At 40.4% G+C, this 14,356-nt stretch overlaps 1 protein-coding gene across 7 annotated transcripts in view; it reads left to right on the forward strand.

Annotated features, from left to right (window-relative positions):
* dgkza (diacylglycerol kinase, zeta a) overlaps positions 1-14,356 on the forward strand; it is a 139,695-nt gene that overhangs the window by 30,607 nt on the left and 94,732 nt on the right. For 4 of the 7 annotated variants that reach the window (XM_034864813.1, XM_034864814.1, XM_034864815.1 and 1 more), the window contains exon 2: positions 12,465-13,732. The exons of the other annotated variants lie outside the window; for them this stretch is intronic. In XM_034864813.1, coding sequence (XP_034720704.1) covers positions 12,681-13,732 — 1,052 coding nt within the window. In that variant the 5' untranslated portion in view covers positions 12,465-12,680. The remainder of the gene's footprint in view (positions 1-12,464; positions 13,733-14,356) is intronic. 7 annotated transcript variants of the gene reach the window in all.

Below are 14,356 nucleotides of genomic sequence, written 5' to 3' on the forward strand. Positions count from 1 at the left end.
GGCCCTTTCCGGATTGAAGTTGTTTTCTAATGTTTTTCTCTTCTTCCAGCAAGTGTTAGGTTCTTGTACTGCACAGGAGTCATAGGAGGGTGTTTAGGATGGATTTATATAGAACTGACATGAGAGCTGACATGAAGGAACAAGCCTGCTGGTTTGTGGTTTTGCTGAACTTATGTTAGAGGCACTCTTTCAATGCGTTATCAGAAATTATTTCAATTTTTTTTTCTGATGGTTGGCAGAGCCTGTTCTCAACCTGCAAAAAAGTTTTGGATTGCTTCCCCATTGTGTGGCTCACAAAAACATAAAAATAGCCTTTCTGGGCTCTTTTGAAGGTTTAGTAAATAACAAACCATTCATGGTTTCAACATTATGAGTATGATTATTATTAGTGTGTCCTGGCAGCAGTTTTACAGGTGTCTCTTTTATGATTATTAGTTCCATCACCGCATTTGGGAAATGGCAGCCAGGCTGACAATTCACTGAACTACAGTATATCCAGCAGTACAAATCCATCTACCATGTGTCAGACAAACTATGGTACCACAGAGGTTATTGAAAATCATTTTGGGAAACAAAATACCTGCATTAGTAGAAGAAGCAGGTTGAGTCACACATCACATTTTATCAGTGGAAATTAGAATACGTAAGATGCAGTTTGGGAGAGATAGGTTTGTAAAGTTAGTGTGACATATATGCCTACATCTTTCCTCCCAATGAAGCACATCAGAGCCTTGTAGAGGTGTATGGAAAGAAAAGCTAGCTCTCAATGCATTGCTACAGCCGGCTAGAAGGTTTGGTCTCTGTGGAAAACCACATTGCTCTTTATGTGTGTGTATTTGCATAACACTCCACTATTTTAATGTAAATATTTAACCGAACAGCAGAGAGCTCTGGATAGTCTCACACACACTGACAGAACTTATCTATTCGTTCACCCGGGCAGTCTATCTGAGCTGGTTGCTCATTAAACACACATTGCCAGACCAAATGACAAATGCAAATTAGTCTGGAACTTCTTGGTTAATTTTTGATTTCTAACAGTTGGTATCCACAACAGTAGGCCAAAATCCTTCTCTTCGCAATTAGAAAGACCTACAACCAGTTATAGAAATAAAACAAGTGGCATAGCGCTGAGCGATAGACAAATGTGAACAGGGTGCAGTGTGCATCAGTATGTTTATGACATGTCCCATCAGAATCTAATTATAGTACTTCAACAGAAAACTCAACATCATCTGCAACATCTGTTGCAGATGATGTGGATTAGCTGGATATTATGTCATCTGCATATTGCATGAAGTGCAAAGTTGCCATCTGAAACATGCTCCATGTGAGATAAACGGTTGTGATTGGCCCAGCCAGAATGGGACCGGTTGGAAATCTGCTCTATGCAAATTAATTAAACATGAGCTTGCAGTGATGGCTAAATAAAGCTTCATTAATTGTATCTGTTGGACTAACTAGATGGCCCTATTGATGTATAGAAAAACGCTCAAGGATTGGCAATTAAGCAGGATTTCAACCAGAGATCGTCTTAGTGGGCTTAGAAAATAAGGGAAAAGCTTTGTAATGCTTCATTTGGCCATCACTAGCTTGCAGATTACAACTAACTAAGAACAGAATTTTGCCAGATAGTATAGTATATCTAAAAGTTTGTTTTTGTATTGATAAATGGTAGTGTCTGCTAGTCCAACACCTTTGGTCCAATTGGAGCAATACATCTTGACAACTTCAGGCCAACTTTGCATGCCGGATGGTTCTTAATGTTTTTTTGGTCTGATGGTGGTGCTAGAGGAAAGGTCAGGACGTTCCTCACCAGAAATAAAAGCGTTGGCCATGTATTCAAATACTTCAAACGAGCTTCACTTTCAGTCCTATTCTGAAAAAAGAAGATAGTTTACTTATTTAACAAGCTCTCTGGGAGGAGGTCCTAAGGATGGTTAGGGGAAGTCTGTTCTTATGCCATCTTGTCAATTTTTTGGGGTGGCGTTTTTCTTTATTTGATAGTATTGACAGATCCGAAAGGGGAAGGGGGAAGGGAGAGGGGTTGAGATGCAGCAGAGGCCTACAGGTTTGATTTGAACCCAGGTCGCTGCAAAGGATGCTCTACCGGGTGAGCAAGAGGTCACCCCACTAATAGTCATGGTTGATGTTGTTTTTAACCATGAAGGCCATCTTTCCCTAACCTTGACCAAGTATTTTTAGTTGCATTACCTTCACCAGACCTAAACCCTAAACTGTCACACTAATTAATTTCGAAGGTACTAACAGAACACTCATGTTCTTGAATAGCTTGAGTACATCTAAACACTTCTACGTGTGTGAAGGACATGGGCAAACAAGATATTTTATGATTTCATTTTGTCTGCTTGTACACAAGAATAGTTAAATAATAACCAGACTTAATTAAAATTAGGTTTTTACGTGTACATTATTAACATGTTTATGATGGTTTTTGGAGTATCCTGCTAATGTGTGTGTAATGAGTATGTAAACACCATATCCCCTTTTTTAGAAACTTGCACAAGCCCATATCCTGTTTATGAGAATATTTTAGCTGGAGTTTCCCAAAATCAACCGAGATACCGTTGCATGTAGCATTTAGACTCATGCTGGATGTGTTAAGTTTAGCTGAGCCTTTAATGTAGTCAAATATATTGCGAGTGCCGTAAACACATGTGGTTAACCCAAATTCCTTACCACAGACAGAAATTGTGTTCCTCCAAGAGGTTGGCAGGGTGAGGCAGCATTGTGTTATCATACAGCTGTTAGGTCTCCCGTCAACTATGGAAACACAGAGCTGAAACACTACTATGTCTGGAAACGTTATAAGGTTATGTTGGGCCCTGACCTGAATGAGAACTGGGTACCACAGTCTCAAATTGCATAGCATGAGTTTGTATAAACTGGATAATCTACCACACTAATCAGTAACTGGATATCTATTTATCATTTACATGGGGAATATGTATAACCCAATTTATCTGTGCTTATGTAAGTTAATGAGATTTAGCAGGGCCTTAGACAATTATTCTACCATACTATACTTTTAACCCTCGTGTTGTATTCCCGCCAATCTGGAAATTTTAGTTTTTCTGAGTCAACATTTCAAATGAAAAACCTTTTTATTGAGGTTATGGTTGTCTTTTTTGACCCTTTTGTGACTTTCCCCCAATGATTTTGTCATTTCTTTCAACTTTTCTTGACTTTTTCTGAGCCTTTGGAAATTTCCGTGGGTTTTTCCCCATAATTGTAAAGCTTTTTTTTTCTTTTTTACTTTTGTTACTTTTTTGACATCTTTTCACATTTTTGCCACTTTGACATTTGTTTACATTTTAATCACTTTATTTGAAATTGGTTCACATTTTAGTCACTTTATTTGACATTGTTCTCTCATTTTTACACTTTTTTTAAAAGTTCTTCCACCAATTGTTTTTTTGCCAAATGCTATAAAATTGACAAAAACACACACAAATTTAGAAAAAAGTAGTGAACTGATAATTTAACTTGTGGGGAGCGTAGTTGAGAGCAATCCACGTTACTTTTTTGGAAAATTTGTTTGAAAGAAACCCAAATTTCTGATATAATAACTTTTTGGAAAGGGGTCAAATTTGACCCGAAGATAACAACAGGGTTAAGTATCTATGTAATAAGTAAGTCAATGACTGAACAAGCTACTAAATATGTTGTAAAATCCTAAAAGGCACCGGACACTTCTATTTGATTCAGCCTTGCTTCAGCCCTGGCTGTATGATTGGTTTCAACCATCATACTGCTCTGTCTTTAAAAGGAGTCCTGCTCTCTGCAAAAGAAGGTCTCCATTTCTGGAAACAAGAGACAGGAACATGTTTTCCTGCCTTTATATGCAGATAAAAACATCTCCACGTTTTATCTCTCATTTCAGCCAGACAAAGAGCGCTATGTCGTTTTTACATGCAAATACGAACTTAGGTGGGTAATGTTTTATGGAGTACTACTCTCATCTCATCTCTTCCTCACTCTCCCCCGTTATGGGGAGAGACTATCATTGTTAAAGGCAGCTTTTACGTCTCACACACACACACACACACACACACACACACACACACAAACACTGTGGCAAAAACACACAATATATAGCTGTTAAGATGCAAAGGGATAAATGCAGTTGCAGTTTTAAATTGTGGAAGCAAAATAAGCTTTAATTCTTTACACTCTAAGGGACATGTTGAGAAATTACATAATGCTTGACTTATACAAGTTTTACAAAATATTGATCGAACGGTATTCAATCAATATTTTAGATTTTCTGGAAAATCTCAATTCAATTTTATTTTTAAAGTATCAAATCATGACAAAAGTCACGAGACACTATACAGATAGAGTAGGTCTAAACCACACAATATCATTTACAAAGCCCCATCAATTCTAGTGATTCCCCCAAGAGCTAGCATTTTGCCTTGCTATGACATGAACTACTACAACTGCTATTTGTAGTCACTGTTCCCTCATCTTTATTGTGGTGACTATTGTTGCCACTCGGCATCACACCCCCAACCGAAACCGTCAGTGGCGAGGAAAAACTCAGTTTTTGGAAGAAACCTGGGACAGACCCAGGCTCCTGGTAGGGGTGTCTGACGGTTTCGGTTGGGGGTGTGATGCCCCGTTGACATTCCTGCTCTGCCACTTATTATAAATTATTAAACAACATATTGTCCAATACAAGATATAACTGAAAAAGCTAATGTAAGCCAATATATCAGCTCTGAGGAGTTCTTAGACAAATATTCTTAGCATGTAGCCTGCTTTACTACTGAAAAAATGGCATTAGCTTACAGGGAAGACACTTTGCTGCTTGCTACCCACTTTACATTATCTTGCTGATAGTCAATTCAATTTTTATTAATGTCAAATAATAACCGATGTTTTCTCAAGACACTTTACAGATTGAGTAGGTCTACACCAGACTATCATTTAAATAGACCCAACAATTTGCCCAAGAGCAATTGCACTTATTGCAAGGTGGACTTTCATCTGCCTACCTACAATAAAAACAGTAATATTACTCATAATAATTATAGCAGTGCGCACAATAGAATGGCAATTCTTCTACACATATCCTTGTTTTTTTGTTCTAAAATGGACAGCAGAATCTGGATGCTTATACTGTACATAACTGGGACATTAATATATGAAAGACCACTTCTTCAGTACTGTGCAAGCGTGACACACAAACTGCACTGAACTTCAGCGACTTTAAACCAGGGGTTAGTTGAAGCAGGCTAGCAGCAAGATGATAACTTTCACAAGCTTGGACTCGAAAAAGTGGCTAACGAAAAGCATCTTTAACTAACACCAACAATACTACAAAGAATCAGGAGGGTTGTCTGTCTGGCATACATTTGCAAGTAGTCGTAAGTCTCTCTGGAAACCTCTTGTAACAAAGCCTAAGAATAAATTATTTTCCTGGGAAATGGGAAGGCGAGTGATAGCCAGACCCCAGCACCCTGAGATTTGTGACACCATTGGCTGGCCTGCCATCATGCGTGCAGATCGTGCACATGCTCAGCTGTGGACTGCCAAAAGAGCAAGTAAGCAACAAACCTCTCCAACAATAAAGTACATACCTTGAGAACAGATTTGCACCAATGCTGAATGACCCTGGATTTCTGTCCTATGACCTGGATATGGTCTTATCCTCACACAAATGGCAAATGACAGAAATGACAAATGACAGAGTAAGCTTAAGGCTGGGTCCTAAACTCTCATTGTGGGTGACTTTGCTGTTCAATGTAAAAGGCATACATGTTAAGAACACCTTAATATATTGTTTTCTCCTGAGTCAGATTGACCACATAAACAGGAAATGGAGGAGAGTTCTCCTTGTTGTTAGAGACAAGAGGGGCGCTGATATACAGTAGACTCTGACCACCATCTTCTCATCTCAGAATGAAACAGGCAGTGAAAGAGAAACTGGGGATAAGGGTTCAGAGATGGTTTGAGACAAGGGAACTGAAGGATAATAAAATATGTCAGGAATAGGGAATCCACCTCCGCAACCAGTTCCAAGCCCTAGCAGAAGGAGATAATATAAACAACAAATTGGAAAGATGCAAGGGGGCTTTCACACTTGTGAATCTGTCCTAGGCTACAGTGATCCCAGAAGAAAAGATTAGGTCATGGATGCAACTTGGAGTGAGATCGAAGCTAGACGTGACATCAAAGCAAAACTCAATAGAGAGACAGACAATAACATGAAGATACGCTTCTGACAAGACTACCAAGAAAAGAACAGGGTGGTCCGTAAAAGCTGCAACAGGGACAAAAAAATCCCGAATAGAGGAGCTGGCCAAGGAAGCAGAAGCCAGCTGTCTGGGGAAAAAAAACGGACCACAAGCCGGGAAATCAGTGACAAGCAGGGAAACCTTCTCACCAAGCTGGAAGGACCACTTTGAAGAGGTTTCTGTATAGTCTCCCCCCAGACAACCCCCAGTCATCGAGGAAGCGGGAAAAGATCTATACATCTACTGTGGAAGGATATCAAAGGAGGAAATAAGGAGAGCCAGCAAAAACCTGAAGCCATGCAAGGCACCAGGGATGGATAACATCTCACCTGATATACTGAAAGCAGATATCAACGCCTCCATGGGGTCCTAAATGTCATCTGGGAAAAATAGGAGATTCTGTGGAAGCTACTCCAACATTTTGGGATACCTATAAACCTGGTCAACATCATTAAATGCATGTATGATGGTTTCACAGGTCAAGTCACCTCAATTGGTAAGCTCTCGGACACCCTCTTTTAAAACAGGAGTACGTCAAGGCTGCCTAATTCCCCCTCCTCTTCCTCATTGCCATCGACTGGACAATGAAAAATGTAACTGGATGGTCAAAGGACAGGACTACAGTGGAACCCTTTTGAGCAACTGGAAGATCTCCTTTTTGCTGATGACTTGGTTCTGATCTCAGAAACACATCCACACATCCACACATCCAACGTAAGACCACCATGGTCAATGAACACAGTAAACAGATGTCTCAGGCCTTAGGATAAACTTTGGGATGACCAAGGTCATGAGGATCTACACTAAAACCCACCAACCTATCACAGTCGAGGAGCAATCCCTGAAAGATGTGGTTGAGATTGTATACCTGGGAAGCAACATCAGCACAGAAGGAGAAGCTGATAAAGACTGCCTTTAGAATACTCCGACCTGTATGGCTCTCTTCCCAGCTCTGTAGAAATGCCAAAATCAGAATCTTCAAAACAAACATAAAATCTGTTCTTCTAAATGGCTGTGAAACCTGGAAAACCATCAAATCAATCGTTGACAATCTACAAGTGTTCGTTTAAAAATGTCTCAGATACATACTGAGGATTTGGTGGCACAGCAAGATATCAAATGTAGACCTGTGGAGACTCATGAACCAGGAGCAAATCCATATTGAAATCATATCCAGAAAGTGGGGATGGATCGGTCACACACTTCCGAGGAACCTAGCAAGACAAACTCTGGACTAATCCCCAAGGCAAGAGGAAGCTACGGAGACCTAAATCCAACTGGAGGTTGTCCACCCTTAATGAACTGACCAAGACGGCTACCTCCTGGCAAGAAGTTCAATTCAATTTTATTTATAGTGTCAATTCCTAACAAGAGTGATTTCTAGACACTTTACAGATAGAGTAGGTCTAGAAGACACTAATTACAAGGACCCAACAATTCTTGTAATTCCCACAAGAGCAAGAAATGAGTGCGTCAGTAGCAAGGAAGAAACCCGGGACAGACCCAGGCTCTTGGTAGGCGCTGTCTGACGATGCTGGTTGGGGGTGTAATGAATAATGCCAATAACCATGACAATAAATTATGGAACAGTGACTACAAATAGTAGCTTATGGCTTAGCACCACACTGCATGGCGTTACAGGGCACATAAGGACGTGGCAGGAATTCGCAGGGTGCCCCAGAGAAGTAAAAACCTTAGCGCAGAGGAGAGTGAGACTCCCAAGGGGGCCAAGAGGATTGAATGAATACATGAGATAAGAACTAATGCCATTGCAAAATCAGATGTACTGAAAGACGATGCTACTTGAATACGGAGTTGTTTGTCAGGATTCCTCAAGCACCCTGAGAATTGTGAGCAAATTGTTGGCATTGTTGGCAATTGCATATACCTGCTATTTAGTGCACTTTATTGACAATAAACAACTAAAACAAGGCATAACTACAGTACATAATGCCCTTGGGTGGTTTGACACAGCGCAACAACACTGTCAAAAATGCCAGGGAATTCTGTGATTTATTTCAAACAACATGTGAAATGACCCGCACACAGTCAAGGACATACACTGGATTTGATTGTAAGCAAGGGTGTTGATAATTCCAGCACTGTCTGACCATATTAGCTTTGTAGCAACTCATTAAGCAATGACTTGAATAGGGACGTTTATTAATATCAAAAGGTTACGCACTAAAGCTATAATTCTCAATGTAATGCATAAACACAAAATGATAATGATAATGGCTTTATTTGAAGAAATTGCATATCATCCCAGGCTATGGCTGTTGTTAATATGTGACTCTATGAAATCCAGTAGTCACTGTGAGGACCCCTGACCTTTGCAACAGAGCATTTGGAGAGAAAATGCACATCTGTGTAACGTCATTGGTCGGATTAAGTGAACAGTGCTGATGAACCGCTGAGATGTGACTTCCTGTTAGACTTTTATGTATAAGGGAATGGTTTCAGTAGCAGTCTAAGCTGCACACACTCTATCCTGCACTCATACACAGTGGGAGCCAGTGATAAAACCGATCACACCACATGTCATGTCTTCTGTTCCATTCTCTTCGCTACAGCCTCATCTGTTGTATGAGTTAGGTTAGTCTGTGGTGGTGTGGTCTGCAGTGGTGAAACAAATGAGAAACAAATACGGAACAGATGATCTGTTCATTTCCCCCCATCATCATCTACAGCAGGAAACCCAACAGTTCTTTGGTCCCTTGCTGACGGGTAATAAAGGACAGTTACAGTAAAAAGAGATCATTTATTCACACTCAGTAGTTATGCGTGTTGCAGTTTCAGGCCCTTTGGCTTGACATGAGTCATTTTGATCAAATATACACTCAGTTAAAAAAATCATGTCCACCTACAGCTGAAACAAATGGAGTCTATACAGCAATCCTGCAATAATTCTTGCTTTCATGAAAGTTCTTATAGGATTTACATTTTTGTAAGGATGAATATTTTCATGAGGTAGGTTTATAACAGTACCTTCACCGTCCAACAAGACAAATCTTGACATTTACAGTTGGCATAGTAAAAGTCCTTCACATCTTAAAAAAAAAACACTTAACCTACACTTCACCGAATTTCTAAAGACCTTTATTGAAAGGTCGGCAATGTCAAGGCAGTTGCAGCGGGAAAAGTTCACTTAACTTGTCAGTATTATTGGGAACATCTCTGAATCCATGCAAATCAATAGATGGAGACGCTCTATAATTAAATCTTTGGCCTTGGTCTAATGTGAAGCTTTAAAGTGCAAATTAGGTTAAATGGTGTTGTCAGACAAAGTGCTTTCTCAATTTATCTGTAGCTCATGTTTCTGCTCGTGACAGCATACCTCAGGTCTTAGAGCGACAGATGTAACACCCCCTAAGGGCCTTTTTTGCCCCAATGGTTACAAAAACTATGACATCCAAAAGCTACATCAGTGAGCAGTGAATTTATTTTTAAGCATGCATTTGCATTTCCACTGTTTATCAAGAACCACAAAGATTAGATCGATAGGTTTAATCTTTGCAGATGAGACACAGCACATGGTGTGTGTGTGTGTGTGTGTGTGTGTGTGTGTGTGTGTGTGTGTGTGTGTGTGTGTGTGTGGTCTGATAAGTGTCGGAAAGGAAGGGTGCGAGTTAAAAAGCAAGATTAAAAGCACCAGAAGGGCAAGATGTCAAAAGTAATGATGATCTGCTGAGTAACACACTTAATAGTTTTAGGGCCCTATTTTAACGATCTAAGCACACGGAGTGAAGCACCTGGTGCAGGTGCGTTTTAGAGTGTGTACAAATCCACTTTTGCTAGTTTAATGACGGAAAAAAGGGTGTGTGTGCCGGACACGTGGTTAACAAGGGTTGTACTTAGTGTCTTCATTAATCATAGGTGTGTTTTGGGCGTTACATGCAATCAACCAATCAGGGTGTCATCTCCCATTCCCTTTGTTCTTGGGTCAAATTTGACCCATTTATAAAAAGTTTCTATATCATAAATTTGGGTTTCTTTCAAACAAATTGTGTCTATACATATATATGTGGTGCTTGGTTCAACCATTACTCTTCTCTTCACAATTAAAATAATGATCGGTTCGCTACTTTCATTGAATTTGTGTGTTTTATTCAATTTTATAGCATTTGAAAAGAAAAATGATAAAAGAATGTTGGAAAATGGGCAAAACATTTTGGAAAAAAGTTTCAAAACCGTGGGGAAAAACAACAAGAATGTCAAAAACCTAGAAAAAAATTGACAAAAAATGTTGGACAAAGTGTCAAAAGAGACAACTTAATGATTGACTTTTTCTATTTTATTTTCAATTTTTTTCCTTGGAATGAAGGAGAGATTTTCAGGAGTGAAGTGACATTGCCATGCCACCTAAACTCTATAATACCATTTTACATTGTAATATTTTCATTTTTTTTCTTTTCTTTTGCATGTTTGTGGGCTGTATTGCTTCTCTGTGTGTGCAACAAGCATAGTGTGTGTGCATTGTACTAATGCACTGCTGAAATAGCAATGAAATGCTGCGTTATTGACTTTAGACCATGTTTTTGTTGGTCAATGGCGCAATTACATTTCTGCTGCCTCGAGATAGCAATACGCCAAAAATGCACCTGAACACACCTCCCTAAAAAGACCAGCACGCCCATAATATAATGAAAAATGAAATGAAATAGTCTGTGAAGTTTTCAGTTATTTTAGTTTTGCTCCCCCAGTCTCATATTTCACTTCTTCAACTTGTTGAGAAATCAACCCAGTAATATGATTGATGTTATGAAAAATCCCATTCCTAACTGCACATGCATGGTGGATAGTTGCTCTGTGAATGCTGGTGGGTTGTAACAGTTGCCAGGCTTGTGTTTGACGAGACAGGGATTTTTTTTAACACTGACAGTAAGATTACTGTATGATCCGGCAGTCGAAATATACCACATGCTTTTGGTTCCTGGAAAAAAAATCCTCCTGTCAAAAAGAAACATATCCTCGTGTCAGATGAGGCAGCCTCCGGTTTGGGCTGAGAGTCAAAGTTCTACTTCCTGTAGAGCATTTAAACTCCTTGTCCAATCATGTTTGCTGATTCTACATGACACTGGGTTTATTAATGCTGTATTAGTTATTTTCCAACATTTGGGAGGGCAGAAGACATCCAACTGTAATCATTTGAAGTCATGTTTGTGTCTACCCGATGACTGTACATTCAATATTCACTCTATTTTACCTCTACCAACTCTTGTTAAAAGATATCTGTCTCTTTAATGTTTACCAGCCAATCTCTAGCTGTGTATGCCCAGGGTGCTAAGCAACGGAGTGTGTAGTTGGTTTATCAGAGCTTTTTACTGAATGATAACAATGCGACTGAAGCACGGTAACGGAAGGCTTGTATCATGTGGACGTACCAACAATTTTGTCATTACTTAGAATTCCTCATGGGGAGACAAAAACTACGCACTGTAGCTTTAAATAATTGTTTACACAGCATTACCCAAGTTCTTCACCCTTTGAATGTATGCAGCTGTTTTATATTGGTTGCATTTTAAATGAGTAAATCACAGCAAAGGAAAACCGAACTATCTGTGTTAGACAAAATGATTTTCATTCAATGATCCAGTTAATATTTATTTTTTGAGCTTCATCAGCAAATGGCTTGAATCAGATGAAAGCTCTGAAAAGCTAGTAAGTGGACCTGTTGAGTTGAACTAATTGCGTCCCACTTATTGTTGCCAAGCTGAATAATGAACATGTTGAAGGAGTGTCTGTGTTTCAATGTCCAAGGATCTTGGCTTTTAATGAGCTGCTACTGGGTAAACTTGGTTATTAATATAACATAGCGCTCCAATTTAGGTCCGTAAGGACAAAAGACAGTGATGCACCACTCATGCAGTCATGACACTCTATGAGTCACTAAGCGCCCTGAAAGAAAAACAAGTGAATGCATCAATCATACTGCGAACGTTAAGGGAACCAGTGAAGGGACTACTGGTTGGTTGATACCAGTTTTGAGGACATGAGTGACTTTGAACAAAGCAGCACTGCATCATGGATCCATTGATCTTATTAAATCAGCTAGTTAGATGATTAAGCATTGGAACAGTTTACCTATTGAATTTGTTTAGAAGAAAATCAACATTTTGTTTTTTTTTCTCTCCAATACTCTCTGTTGATGTCATTTAGTGAAGACATTTAATAAACAGTAAAGACCATTTGTCCCTTTAGCATTTCCAAAGGAAGATTGGAGAGGACTCAAGCTGGACTATCATCAGTTATCATGGATACCTTCTTCATTCCTTCCTACCTTAAAACATGTGAACTGATATCCGACTTTTAACATTTAGCTTGGTATCAGAGAAGACAGACAGAAGGCTACTGCTATTTCAATCTCATCAGACGCCGCATATTTCTTTTAGTACCTGCCATATTGCACTCCAAGACATGATGGATCTGTTTTTCCAACGTCATTTCCGCCGTCTCCAAAAAGGACCGATGCATCCGGCTTCAGTACGTCAACTTGGTCCTGCTCTTCAGACCAGTAAAGCCAGGAGGCGCTCCAGTGTTGGTCTGCCCTCTGTAGCATTGGTACAGTCCAGACGGTCCTCTGTTGGTTTACCTCCAGTTTGTACTGACCAGCGCAGGCGCCCCAGTGTTGGCTTACTGGTGGCCAGTGGACAGAAGCGCCTGTCCATTATAGAGGGATTAACAAACCCATGTGAAGCAGTGAGAGAATCTAGAAGAGGAACTGAGGAAGCAGACGGGGTCATCAAGACAGGAAGAAGGGGATTTCAGTATAAACCTCACCACGCTCGTGGTGCCTCTGGCACAGTCCCCTGCGTTCATCGAGGGCTGGTGATGCAACATAGGCGTCCTTCTAAAGTCAGATCTATTGAACCTCATTTACTTGGACCCTCTATGTTACTTGCGAGTGTAGTCCAGATGGGCATAGGAGTGAAAGACAAGGAGGAAGAAGAGGAGGAACTCGATGCCTCTCCATGTTCCTGCTCTGAGTCAGATGGAGAGGAGGGGAGTGATGAAGATGTGGAGAACAGAACTGGTGGAATACAAGATGCATGCTTCAGGCCCACAGCTCGGATGCACTTAACCCAAGCGGTCATTATGGAAAACCTAACACCCCGCCCCTTGCTCCGCCCTCCTCGCTGTCTGAGACGAAACTCCTCCCACCTCTGGCCGGCAGACTCTGTGTTCCGGAGCAGCGAAACAGGTTATGGAGTTTATGGTCGATACAATCGACGTAGGTCGAGTCAAGTTTACTGGACTTTGAATAAACAGATCCTGACTTCCATGACCAGCCCCAGTTTGGATCAGCTGGCCTCAGCGGGGCTGAGCTCTGGGTCTGGGGCTGGGGCTGCTGGAACAGATGTGGCCTCCTCTGGGTCTACACTCCATAAAAGCTGTTCTACACCACTGGGGGGACCAGAGGGGACCATATACTATGATCCTTATCTGGACACATGGGAGAACTTCCTGTCGTATGTACTGTCACACACACACACACACACACACACACACACACACACACACACACACACACATGGCAAGTCTTGACAACTAATAGCCAGAGTTCTGTAAAATTTGTTTGGGGGTATTCATAGTCCACATATTTGCTATGATCCTTTGACCTTAGTGTCGCCATCAGGCAAAAATGTCAGGGTAACACACACAACATCTCATTAGGCAAGAGGTGGACACATAGCCTAGAAGCTTCCTTAGTACAATCAAGATCCCAGGGCGATGCATATTTTAGATCTCAATGACCTCCATGAACTTTCCTTTAGCACAGCTGTTGCTGTTGGAAACAGTTGTGGGGGGGTTAACAACGGACCAGGGGGTGCCGGTTCTTTTCCATTCCTCACAAAATAAGAATTAAGCTTATTACAATCTCTGACATGTCAAAATTAAGTACATAGGTGATAACATCAAAATGGTTCTTATTATTCTTTCTTATTAGTTCTTATCTTAAAAGGACTTTTCAGATGCAAAGTTTGGGAGGTTGCAACACATGTCAGGATTGTCAGGGCATTGTGCTTTCATTTTCAGCTTCACAGCAGTCAGAAAAAGTGACAAACAATAAATAGATTTAGGAGAAATGTTGC

Source organism: Etheostoma cragini, chromosome 24 (assembly GCF_013103735.1).
Source record: "Etheostoma cragini isolate CJK2018 chromosome 24, CSU_Ecrag_1.0, whole genome shotgun sequence".
NCBI lineage: Eukaryota > Metazoa > Chordata > Actinopteri > Perciformes > Percidae > Etheostoma > Etheostoma cragini.